The sequence below is a fragment of the Ictalurus punctatus genome, chromosome 13 (genome assembly GCF_001660625.3).
Source record: "Ictalurus punctatus breed USDA103 chromosome 13, Coco_2.0, whole genome shotgun sequence".
Taxonomy (NCBI): Eukaryota; Metazoa; Chordata; class Actinopteri; order Siluriformes; family Ictaluridae; genus Ictalurus; species Ictalurus punctatus.
The window spans coordinates 16,496,484-16,509,049 of record NC_030428.2 but is presented as its reverse complement, the minus strand read 5'-3'; the positions used below and the strand labels follow the sequence as shown (position 1 = coordinate 16,509,049).

Here is a 12,566-nt window from a genome sequence, read left to right as displayed (position 1 = left end):
CAAAAAGCTATGGCGACAGTGGTCTGTCTGCTGATTTGCAACCCGCCGAAACAGCATCGAGGAAGAAGGAGGCCTTCGGTCGGTTCGCCATGGACTGTTCCAGGATCAGTGCCGTTTAAATAGGACTATAACAGTAGCGCGGTGAGTAAGAATACCGTCGGTAACTTTCATCCGATTCAAGCCTAGCGGTGTAAATCATAAGTAATGCGGGATTGTGTGGTTGATAGGAAACCCAGCCATATTACGTTTCAACATGACCCCCCTTCCCTGCAAGAGGCTTTGGCCTGCTTGGGCAGTGTTCATAAAAACAAGTGGATTATCCGTCTCTTTAAAATGTGCCCCTGTGGCCTTGCATTGCTGAGTGAGCTATTTTTGTACTTGGAAAAAAATATCTAGGTTTGTTTAGCAGGCTGTCATATGTAGCACTCTAGCTACTGTGTTTCCTCTAAGGGAACTGGTTTAATAGACAGGTCGGGTTTCAGTATTTCCCTAGTTACCGAAAGCCCTCAAGCCTAATTATATGTAGACCTGGGAGTCGCTCCCATAAAGAACTGATTCTCTGAGTCTAGGCGAATCAAGAGTCGACTCCAAAATTGATTCGGCGCACAGACGACGCTGCTGAAGGAAGAATTTTTGTAATCGCATGCGCCTACTCCAGAGTTCACGTAAGCGCATGCAGTGACGGTAGTCATTTGCTCTTGCGGTTAACACTGTACTGTAGTTGGTTATTTTGAAATAAGTGAAAGTGAGTTATAAAGATGTGACAATGTAGTAAAACTAACGTTTTTTTTTCTTTCTTATTTCTAGTGTTTTATGGGGGAACCAGACACTCGTTTTGATATCACATTGCAGCAAAAGCCCTCCAAATGACTGTTCTAGTTACTGTAATTTTGCAAGAAGAGACAAGAAATTATTAAAACTATTTTGTTGAAACTAAGCAAAACTCTGTTTCAGAAGAGACTTTGCAAAATGGATCCATCTTCTGGAATGCACATGGCCTCTGTTCCCCCAAACAGTGAGGTGGTCCATGTGACTGTTGGGAATCCTATCATAACAATGTATTCGACTCCGCCACAGGCCCCCAACATTGCGCAGATCATTACGCAACATGTCCTGCCACAAGATGTCACCTGTCAAAGTGTACCACATACAGTTCAGATAGCATCACAAGTACAGGCTTCAATGCATGGCCATGGTCAAGGACGGGGCCAATCTCAAAGCCATGGCCAATCACAGAGTCACATGCAGTCTCAAAGTCATGTACAATCACAGAGTCACATGCAGTCTCAAAGCCATGGCCAATCACAGAGTCACATGCAGTCTCAAAGTCATGTACAATCACAGAGTCACATGCAGTCTCAAAGTCATGGACAATCACAGAGTCATGTGCAGTCTCAAAGCCATGCGCCATCACAAGTTCATGTTCCACAAGGCTCATCACAAAGTGAGAGTGTCGCAGTGTCTCAGGATGGTGCCAGATCATCACTGCAGGTCCCCTTTGCAGAGGTCGCATCTCTGCTGGATCCGAACATGAAGAGCTCAAAAGCCAGGAAGTACGAAATCCATTATGAGGAAGTAAAACGGAGGCTGGAACCACCTGAGAAAATGTCCCTCAGATCTCTGGCTGCCTATACTAGAGTGAGTCGGGGTCCAGCCAGTAAAAAAACCCTCCTGGAATCACTGAATGTGTTTGGCCTGTCACCAAGCACCAACACGGCAGTATCTAGTACTTTCTCCAAACTCACTGAGGGTGAGATTCACCTATTACAACAATGAAGGAAACTCTGATTTTAAAATGGCTTCATTTAGATCAATAACATGTTTACTGATTGACACAGTTAACATCAACTATGTAATTTATAGTTAAGGTACACTAAATACATAATGCATATACATAATATACTAAATAATTAATAACTTACTACAATATATCTTATCATTGCCTTGTGTTCATTTTGAAACTTTTTATATATTTTTTTTATACAGGTGACACAGCAGCACTATGTAAAGACATGAAGGACTTTTCCTTACAGTATGTGGATTATGAAAATATGGCAAAACAGTTACTGCCAGAGACGAACCAGGTTCAGCACTGGTCAAAAATAATTGAGACAAGGTACATTTTTGTATACTACAATGTGTGCAGCTAGTGGATTTTTTTTTGTTCTATATTTATAGGATTATTAATATTATTATTATTATTTATTTTTTTACAGAAATCAGGATATACTAGTTTTAAATGTAGATGCTTTGATCCTGAAAATGGTTTTGATAAGTTACTGGGCTATGTCTTGGTGATATTGTCTTTGGTAAATAAAATTGTTGGAGAAATAAATTATTCGTTGGTTTTGTCTCTCAGGAATTATCTGGAAGAGATGCGAAAAGTTTTCAAAGACCCCATTAACAGCCGCCTGTTTTCCAATGTCACACATGGCCTCGGTAATGGCATGATGGATGTTGCCCTTGACATTATTGATACTGTCATTGACCGGCAGATTCGTATCCTCTCAGGGAACACGGATCCCAAACCTGAGCCACCTGTCAGGAGGATCCGAAAACGCACGCGCAAACCCAAGACTACCATGGAGGATGGAAAACCCAAGGAGAAGGCAAAAAGAAGCAGGAAGAAAGACAAACAGATTCGATTGGACACTGTTGAACCACAGGTTCCACAGTCTACAGACATAGAGAGCAGTGTATTGACTCTGGTGTCTGTAGGATATGAGACCATATCGAGTGGTCTCAGTGCCACCAGCACAGGTTTATCGTAGTGTTGAGACTGATGGACGCTGACAGCACTGTGTGCATGCTGAGTGTTGAATTAAAGCACATTTTAAGTTTGATGTTTTTAGATTTTGTTTAAATGCCTTCATCTAAATGTTATGTATTTCTTTTGTGTGTCTAAAAGGTTTCATTAGGAAGGGTGAGTGGTTTATATCATCCAAGATGTTTTAATAAGAAATCAGCTTTTTTTCCCCCAAGCATTATTTGTTAGATTCCTGTTTTTTATTTTAATGAAGAACAAACACACAAGGAGGCTCTATAACCTTGAAAGAAATCAAACTGATGTTTTGTGAAGTGCAGAGTATGATTTGGATGAATAAAAAAAATGTCTGAAAAGTCATTGATATATGAGATGTAATGTATTCAGCCTTCTGTTGTCATGATCACAAAACATTTTATTTGGAATATTACCTCATCTTTGAATTGAAGAGGGGTATTGCATATCCTTTTTCATTGTACATGTATATTTGAGGAATTAGTGGTCAACTGCAGCTTGTATGTAGAAAGTACTTTAGACTGCTTATATGTGTGTAATAAATCTTTAGTAGATTTATTTTGCTGCCTTCATATTTAATAGCATCTTGTAGGCTCTATCATGAATTTTAGATTAATTCAGTTAATTCAGCTGCTTTATTTGATTCACTTTGGTTAGCTATATTTGTTTTGACACTGCATTCCAGACATAATCTCTCTCTCTCTCTCTCTCTCTCTCTCTCTCTCTCTCTCTCTCTCTGCGCGTGCGTAGTGGAGAAGCGAGCGTGGCGTGCAGAGCGCTCGAGAGCAGTTTGGCATCTTGCCAAAGTTTCCCGCGAGTTTGTCTTTTTTGCTTTTCTGTTATATAATTACTGACGTTTAAGTTATGTGAGTTATCAGTGACCAGTAAAAGTTGTGAGCGGGTGAGAGGGAGCGGGACGCTATGGCCTCTGACGCCGGCGGGGAGACGCTGTTTCTCCTCCATGGCGTCAGGTGTGTGCCGGAGAATGGAGAACAGGTGAAGGAGGTTCTGCTAGCGGTGGGAGAGCAGGTCGGGTGTGAGAACATATACTCTGTCTCCCGAATGAACAAAGCGGTGGTGGTTTTCCTAAAAAAAGGGAAAGGTTTGTTAACACGCTAATTGAAAGAGGAATATGGCTAAAAGGTGTCATGATACACGTTACTCCTCTATCTGCCCCTGCAACGCGTACCGTAATTTCCAACGTACCCCCATTCATAAAAAACGAGCTGGCCCGCTCCGGAAAGTTCGCGAGCATCATGACGGCTAAGAATTGTGCAGTGAAACACGTCCTGTCCTTCCGCAGACAAGTTTACATGTTTATAAACAACCGCGACCAAACACTGGAGGTAAATTTCAAGTGCAACGACGGCGACAGCAGCTACACCGTCTTTGCCACCACCGAATGCCTGAGATGTTTTTGGTGTGGGGAAATCATGGCATAAACGGCCCACGCAGAGCTGTGCAGCCGGGGAGCTCCGGGGGCGACACAGCCGGGGTACAGCAGCAGCAGCGCGAGACTGTCAGCGGGAGAACACCGGAGAACAGGAGCCTGGGGCAGATGAGAGCCAGCCACAGTGGAGCCAGAGCTGAAAGAGGTCAGTGAGGAACACAACAACACTGACACAAACACAGCACCCAGTGATAGCACTGACACCCGTGCCGATGCTAACTCTAAACCAACACCGAAGAAAGATTTAATTGCAAACCCCTTATACCGTTATCGGCGTCAGAGCCAGCAGTGACCCCGGCCCTCATGTCCACACTGAGGATGAAAACAACTCCATACAACTGAAGAACCCACAGGCGCTGAGCAACACTACTGAGAAATATAAAGCGGAGCTGAAAACAACGAGAAAGAAGATGGACAAGGTGGTGGGATCGTCCAAACAGCCACAGCACAGTGTTGTGATGCAGAAGAACCAGGACCCAGAGTGCAGCGCAGGAGCTACAGGAGAGGAACTGCTCACAGACATGGAGGAGGTAGAGGTCAACCCAGATCAGCTAAATACTTTTAACTTTTTAGAAAAACCTGAACAACTTTACACCACAGAACAGTTAAACTGATTTTTTGAACTGACTGAAGGAAAACTGAACATATCGCTGACAAACTACTTCACGAACAAAAAAATATCATCAAATCTGCACAACACGCAAAAAAAAAAAAAGAAAACCTGAACGTGCTGTCACCACGGAGACGGTTCAGACTGAGGAAATGGACATCAGCCGCAAGAAAAGCCTTACTATAAACAGGGCTGTGGACTTTTATACCGATCTATGACTATAATGGATTTACAGTAAGACTGAAGGAGTTTGGGGTTCCTTGGTGGAGGGTGTGGGGGGTCTGATGGGTTTCCTTTAAAAAAATGTAAATATGTAAATATACCACACTGATACATTAAAGGCATTTTAAAAGTCAAAAAAAGTTTCTCTCTTGTGCTCTCTCTCTCACTAATCAGCCATAACATTAAAATCACCTGCCTAATATTGTGTAGGGCCCCCTTGTGTCACTAAAACAGTTCTGACACTTCGAGGCATGGACTCCACAATAACTCTGAAGGTGTGCTGTGGTATCTGGCACCAAGACATTAACAGCAGATCCTTTAAGTCCTGTAATTTGCAAGGTGGGGCTTCCATTGATCGGACTAGTTTGTCCAGCACATCCCACAACACCTTGAGCTCTTTGTCTTGTTCCACCAACCATTCCTGGAAAACTTTTGCAGTGTGGCAGGGAGCATTATGCTGGGCCACTACCATTAGGGAAGACCATTCCATGAAGGGTGTACTTAGTACGCGTCAAAGTAACAGCCACATGAATGCCATGGACCAAGGTTTCCCAGCAGAACATTGCCCAGAGCATCACACTTCCTCTGCTGGCTTGCCTTCTTCCCATAGTGCCTCCTGATGCCATCACTTCCCCAGGTCAGCGACTCACACGTTCCTGGCCATCCACATGATGTAAAAGACAAACATTCATCAGACTAGGCCACCTTCTTCCATTGCTTCATGGTCCAGTTCTGTTCCATCAATCACTTTTGGTAGGTACTAACCACTGCATACTGGTAACACCACACAAGACCTACATGTTTGGATATGCTCTGACTGTCTAGCCATCACAGTTTGGCCCTTGTCAAAGTCACTCAGATCCTTACACTTGCCCATTTTTCCTGCTTCAAACACATCAACTTCAAGAACTGACTGTTCACTTTCTGCCTAATATATCCCTCCCCTTGGCAGGTGCCACTGTAACAAGATGTTATTTATGTCACCTGTCAGTGGATTTAATGTTATGGCTGTTCATTGTTTACGTGTGTTTATATGCAAATGAGTCTGCACAACATTAGAGTATTTTAAACTTGCAAATTTAAAGATGAACTTGTTTTCTGACCATTCACTGTGTATTGCGTTGTAGTAACATAGTGACTACTTATCAGGCAAGAAGCTTTAAGGAGATTTAGGATTTGGAGTGTATTACAGCAGGGGGTGAGGAGGGATTGAGAAAAGAAACCACATGGAAAAAAACAGAACAGCTCATACACAGGAAAACAGGGTGGCAGGACTAGTTATTCCAGGATAAATTTGTTCATCAGAACTACTTCTTGTTAATGAGAAGACTGAGAATAAGGTCTGAGATCAGAATGCCTGAATGTTGTGTGTAGCACAGACCAGGGCCCATGCTGAGACTCTGTTATACACACATGGACAGGAGGACTGTTAGATGCCCTCTTCCCAGCACAGCATGGGTGAGTAAAATAATTGTTAACAATCTGCAGGATGTACAAACATAAAACGAAATTAGATAGAATTTGCACTACTAATGGCTTAATATTTCGTATTTATATCATATAAAGGTGTCAGAGGCCTATGTTTCCACTTACAGATTATGACGTATTTGATTCAGTATATAGTTGAGTCATATAAACTGCTCTATTTAACTTGGTGTATGTTAATATTTCTGAGTATATTTTTTGCCTGATTTTGTCGGTTTCTTTCCTCCAGATTCAATCAGTATTGCTTTGGGTGCTATCAGTGTGACCACAGAGCTGGTTGTGGAGGAACTTGAACCTCACATAGAAACACTGCTGACTGCAGCAGTAAAGCGTGGGTGACCCTTTATATAAATAAATAAATAAATAAATAAAGACATTATCTATCTATCTATCTATCCATCTATATATATATATATATATATATATATATATATATATATATATATATATATATATATATATATATATATATATATAATGTCTTTCATGGCTTGTTAACTTCAAACATGGAGGGGGAATGTAAATATTTATTTGCTGCATTTCCAAAGGACATATTGCTGAAATGTGAACGTTGTTATTTACATATCCTCTGAACCATACTGGGTGTATAATGGCTGTGCAAGAGGCTAAAAGTGGAGTTATGACATATGTGGAAAGCAAAGAGACACTTTAATCTGCATTTGTGTCTGCTCAAGGCATTGAGTGACAGGACTGATTAGCACTCAAACGACCAGTTGGCCAGCTGTTGGCGACGACAGCACCTGTGTAAACATGATCCAGCCATGTCATTAATTTCCCCTGTTTGTTCAGGTTAAGTGTGAATAGTTTGACAGGATTGATATGTTTTAAAGGTACATAGTTTATGACTAAACTTGTTAATTTGTGTTGGTGTAGAAAACCTAATGAAATCTGTTGGTCATGATAATCCTTGGAGTTTTACTCATTAAGAGTGTGTGTGTGTGCATGTGCGTGCATGTGTGTGGGTGTGTGTCTGTGTGCGCGCGTGTGTGTGTGTGTGTGTGTGTGTGTGTGTGTGTGCACTCTTCCCTGTCAGAGAGCAGCATAGCTGAGCAGGTGGTAGAGAGTGGCATTCTGCCAGTCCTGGCTCAGGCCTTGAGGAGAAAAAGTGCCCTCACTATACTCACAGCCAGACTGGTGGCTGAGCTCTCCAGGGAGGGTGAGCATAGAACCAGTGCTTCAGACATGTGCATATTTGGAATGTGATACAGTAGGTGTAACAAGAAATGTTGTATAAACTGCAGGGAAATTAGCCGATTATATTATTTACTGCAGTTGATTGTCATACTCCTGCCCTGCTAAAATCATGCCATGATAGAGGCCCAAAGGGAATGCTCTGCTGTACGTTCCAGTCAAACCTCTAGCATGGCTTGATTTGACCCATCATTTCTCAAAATACAAAGAAGACATAGATCAATATTCGTCTCTGTACTGGCACCCAGGTAATAGTATGAACCTCCCCTTTCTGTCTGAACAAATGAGTCACTAGCAGACTGCATAATTATGGTTATTAAAAAATGTTCTCACAGCGTTGAAGCGATTTGCACTACAGACTGTCCATCATTACTAATTCTTCCATTCTTGCTTGATGAATTTCAACATAATTTCTATCTACTGCATATGTTGTATATGTTTGGTAACCATAGCAAAGGCAATGTTTGCTAGCAACCCACTTGTAATGGAAGTTTAAGGGCTGTTGATGAATTCCATCAATAAGTGTGTAACAAATAATACAATATAACACAAATTAAGAGACAGAGGTAACTCATACTAAAGGAGTTCTTAATCAGTTTTATTCCACTTTTGAACACTGGAGCAAGTAAATCCAGTTACACATGCTCTCCTGGAAGTTCTGTGGAAGACAGGGGTAATCATGCTGAAACTGGGGTAACAATGTCTTTACATGTTTCTTTTGGTATTACACAACCACTCATTCTTTCCTGTAAAAAAAAAAAAAAGAAGTAGTCCCCTCATTTAATACACATTATCCAGATATCACGCTTATTTATAAATATACATTCTACTCCGACAGTATTGGAATGGCAAGGCTAATTCTTTAGTTTTTTTTCTGTACACTGAAGATATGTGGGTTTGAGATCAAAAGATGAATATGAGACTATAGATCAGAATTTCAGTTTCCAGTTCCTGATATTTAAATCTAGATGCGTTAAACAACTTAGAGTATGGCATCTTTTGTTTTAACCCACACATTTTTCAAGTGATCAAAATTATTGGAACAGGTGTCTCACAGATGTTGCTCAGGTGTGTCCTGTTAGATTGATTGTTTAAACAATTAATGGCTCCGGATGTCTACTTTTGATTTTGAGCACTGGGTTTTGCCTGTGTAGACTGCATTTGTTGTTAAAAATAGAAACCTAAATAAAGATCAGAGAGTGGTCTATGGGAAAATTGATCCGAAAATCTATCAGAGCATTGGGCATACCCAATACAACAATTTGGAATGTTATGAAAAAGAAAGAAACCATCAGTGTACTGACAAAAAAGACATTGAACCATTTGGCCAAAGAAAACAACAATGTTTCTGTCATCAACAGTTGATGACAGAAACATTGTGAGGGCTGTGAAGAAGAACCCAAAACAGCAATCAGTGACATCACCAACAACCTACACTGGGCAGGGGTGAAGGTATCACAATCCACCACTTGAAGACAACTTTGAGAGCAGAAATATAGAGACCATGCCACAAGATGCAAACCACTCATCAGCAGTAAGAGTCAGAAAACCAGATTGGAACAAATAAAGAAATACAGAGATGAGTGACAAAAGTTCTGGAACCAAGATGAACCTCTACCAAAGTGATGGAAAGGCAAAAGTGTAGAGAAAGAAGGGATCTGCCCATGATCCAAAACATACAAGCTCATCGGTCAAGCATGGTGGAGGTAGTGTCGTGGCTTCTGCTTTCATGGTTGCTTCTGGAACAGGCTCACTAATCTTTATTGATGATGTAACTCAGGATGGTAACAGCAGAATTAATTCAGAAGTCTACAGAAACATTTTGTCTGCCAAATTACTGAGAAATGTATTCAATCTAATTGGGAGCTATTTTATCATGTGCAATACAATGTACACTGCCAAACAACAAAAGACTTCATCAGGGGAAAAAGTGGAAGGTTTTAGACTGGCCAAGTCAATCACCAGACTTTAACCCAATTGAGCAGCAGTTCATCTCCTGAAGAGGAGACTGAATGAATACACCCCCACCCCCCACCCCAAACAAACAACAACTGAAAGAGGCTGCGGTACAAACCTGGAAAAAATCACAAAAGAAGAATGTAACCGTTTGGTGATGTCAATGAGTCACCAGCATGCTGAAGTTATTGCAAGCAAAGGACATGCAACCAAATATTAAGTGTCGTTTACTTTAATTTACTTTAAAACAATCTGTTCAAATACTTTTGGTCACGTTAAAATTGGGTGGTCATCCACTAAAATTTACATCTATGTTAAAATATCAGGAAATGAAAGCTGAAATTCTGATCTGTCATCTCATATTCAGCTTTTGATCTCAAACCTAAGCTTCTGCAGTGTATAGCAAAAACAGAAGAATTGGACAATTTGGCCTTGCTGTTCCAATTTTATTGGAGGGGACTGTATTTGACTTACAATTTACAAAAATCCTACAAAACTCTGTGTTTTGTATAACATTTGATTGATACCTTTACAATGCCCTTCGATTTCTATTATATGTGAATTTAAACTTTTTCTTTTTCATTCCAAAATGATTGTCTGTGATATGCTGCGGATGTGATGGATAGGTTTGGATTAGGTTGGGGGGGACCCACTAGATTATTCCTTTAGTTCCTTGATGGGTACTAATACTTTTTTATTCTGTGGTGTATTCTCTCAGCTCCCTTCAGAGACAGCTGTTTTGAGACTGGAATTTTATCTGCTCTTATGACTCTGTTGCTCAGTGAGAACCAGGAGCTACTGCTGCATGCTAGCCGAGCCATGGGGAGAATCTGTTGTGACAGCAGTGAGTGAACTCGGTGATCTGAACAGTGTTCTTGACTACAAATATAAAGTCTCTTTCATTTTAATTTGAGAGAAACGAAAGTCTTTTCTTACCACAAATTTTAGACACTGTTGATGAGTTATAGATATCAATGCTATTTTACTTCATCAAGCTCATTCAAGCATTTCCTGTTGCATGAAATGTACTTCATTAAGGCACTAAAGTAAGGCTTGGAATATGCCATTTTGTAACTTGCTTAAACTACTATTGTTTTAGCTGTTTTTAATTATTTTGTTGTCATAAGCGTATACGACTGATTGAGTGAATCGAATAAGTTTCAAATTATGCCAGTCACAACAACAGTCTCACAATTTCTGTACTTATACTCCTCCCTGCTATAACTAGATACTTTTCCTGTTTAGTTTCACTGTAGTTGCTAAATAATTAATAAGTTACTGAATTATATGCATTAGGAAGATAGAACTGAATAATTATCTAAGATTAATAATATTGAACTTAAAACACACATCAATGATGTTAACACCTGTTTTAGTTTGAATAAAACTAGGAAAAGTGTTGTTTATATGTTAACAGTAATGTTTTAATTATTGTAACATAGTGGAACTGGTTTGGGTACTTTTGGGGGAAAGCTCCACTAAATAAACCCAATGGCACATATTTGCTTAATAATATTAATGTTTAAATAGTTCACTTGAAACTGTGAAAAAAATTCATATGTGTCCCTGGGTGCAAAATGATTGAGTACTCCTGTATTTTATCAATGCAATATGAGCCCATATTTTTTTTATTATTATTATCAACCTCATAATTATTTTGACCACTGCATTGTAGTTCTTGAGCAGACAGGCCCTGGTCCTTGACTGGTGTTTGATTACTGTGCAGATCTGCAGCAGAATAGGCTGATGAGACTGGGAGCTGTCCCCAGACTGGTGTCTGTGCTGCTGCAGTATTGTGAGAATGAGGCCTTGCTGAGTTCCTGTCTGCTGGCTCTGTGTAATCTGGCTGATATGGGTGAAGAGGATGGCTCTACACTTGTTTGGGAGAGGAGAGGCCATTTTGACGAGGAAGTGCATGTGTTCCATGGCACCTTGCAGCACTCATTTGGCTTTGTGTCAACAGCGACTGTGGTCCAGTTAAACCAGTGGTCTCAGGGGCAGTACTCAGTAAGAGTGGAAGTGGTTCAGAAATGCTCCACTCTCTTGTGGAAGGAGCACAACAGACGGCAGACTGGATGGCGTCTGCTAAGTTTCACATGCTTGGGCTTTTTCCCCAAGCTCTACAAGTTTATAAAGTACTCTGTCAGGAACATTCCGAAGAACAGGAGTCGTCTGAAGACTGCAGTGTTTCACACTTTCTTGTGAGGATAGATGACATCTCAGGTATGAGTTTGAGGAAAAATATTAGCTCAAGTGTTTACTTGAGGAAACAAATTGATCAATTGTTGAAAAACTTAAAACTGTTGCTGACTTTAAGCAAGAATATTTGGTGAAATAGACGATGGAGGAAAAAATAACGAGAAAAAGATGTTGACCACCAGCATCCAAACAACCAGGATAAGGAGACACCTCTATCTGCTTGTCAGTCATGTTTCCTGTCAATTCAGAAAGCATTTTAACCTAGGTAACTGTGTATTTGTATGAATTTGACTAGTTTCAAATCAGCTAACTTTCACTGAAATCAAAAACTATACCATTAGGTCTCCCTATGTAAGTAGGGAAAAATGATATGCTTATATATAGTACTTAGTATATAATATATGCAAAGTCGAGAGTTGACAGACTGTTCACTGCTCATTTTGTTGCATGTTGAGGTATCCTGACACATTAAGGTGTCTATTTGTTTTTTTTGTTGTTTTTTTTTGCTTGCACTAAGCATAAGAAGTGATTGAGGCGCAATCTGTTGTTTGCATCAGTCTGTCTGTATCTAAGAGGATTTACACTACAGGATTCCATGATCAACTGCAGTCAGAGACTTAACCAAATTCACTTTTTTGTATTTACAAAAAGTA

General features: G+C 40.3%; 2 protein-coding genes across 5 annotated transcripts; both read left to right on the top strand.

Annotated features, from left to right (window-relative positions):
* si:ch73-127m5.2 (uncharacterized protein LOC561202 homolog) lies at positions 1-3,123 on the top strand. 3 transcript variants are annotated; one of them, XM_017484472.3, is made up of 4 exons: positions 1-141; positions 808-1,750; positions 1,987-2,116; positions 2,360-3,123. In XM_017484472.3, exons 2-4 carry the CDS (start codon positions 970-972, stop codon positions 2,769-2,771), a joined length of 1,323 nt encoding a protein of 440 aa, XP_017339961.1. In that variant the 5' UTR covers positions 1-141; positions 808-969; the 3' UTR covers positions 2,772-3,123. The 3 variants fall into 3 exon arrangements, with proteins under 3 accessions (XP_017339961.1, XP_017339964.1, XP_017339963.1); XM_017484475.3 differs by having other exon boundaries at positions 46-141; positions 955-1,750; XM_017484474.3 differs by lacking the exon at positions 1-141 and adding an exon at positions 148-665.
* Positions 3,124-6,130: 3,007 nt separating this feature from the next.
* On the top strand, positions 6,131-12,540 carry si:dkey-21e13.3 (uncharacterized protein LOC100150043 homolog). 2 transcript variants are annotated; one of them, XM_017482642.3, is made up of 5 exons: positions 6,131-6,519; positions 6,776-6,877; positions 7,601-7,723; positions 10,433-10,558; positions 11,441-12,540. In XM_017482642.3, the coding sequence occupies exons 1-5, from the start codon at positions 6,495-6,497 to the stop codon at positions 11,917-11,919; spliced, it is 855 nt and encodes a 284-aa protein (XP_017338131.1). In that variant the 5' UTR covers positions 6,131-6,494; the 3' UTR covers positions 11,920-12,540. The 2 variants fall into 2 exon arrangements, with proteins under 2 accessions (XP_017338131.1, XP_053541184.1); XM_053685209.1 differs by lacking the exons at positions 6,131-6,519; positions 6,776-6,877 and having other exon boundaries at positions 7,045-7,723.
* Positions 12,541-12,566: the final 26 nt, after the last annotated feature.

What these genes read in the sequence shown, in the direction of transcription:
- si:ch73-127m5.2 (XM_017484472.3), top strand. Translation starts at nt 970, where the DNA reads ATGGATCCATCTTCTGGAATGCACATGGCCTCTGTTCCCCCAAACAGT. An exon ending in TTTCTCCAAACTCACTGAGG is followed by an intron (nt 1,751 to 1,986) that starts GTGAGATTCACC and finishes TTTTTTATACAG; the next exon opens with GTGACACAGCAGCACTATGT. An exon ending in TCAAAAATAATTGAGACAAG is followed by an intron (nt 2,117 to 2,359) that starts GTACATTTTTGT and finishes TTTGTCTCTCAG; the next exon opens with GAATTATCTGGAAGAGATGC.
- si:dkey-21e13.3 (XM_053685209.1), top strand. Translation starts at nt 7,465, where the DNA reads ATGATAATCCTTGGAGTTTTACTCATTAAGAGTGTGTGTGTGTGCATG. An exon ending in GGCTGAGCTCTCCAGGGAGG is followed by an intron (nt 7,724 to 10,432) that starts GTGAGCATAGAA and finishes GTATTCTCTCAG; the next exon opens with CTCCCTTCAGAGACAGCTGT. An exon ending in GAGAATCTGTTGTGACAGCA is followed by an intron (nt 10,559 to 11,440) that starts GTGAGTGAACTC and finishes ATTACTGTGCAG; the next exon opens with ATCTGCAGCAGAATAGGCTG.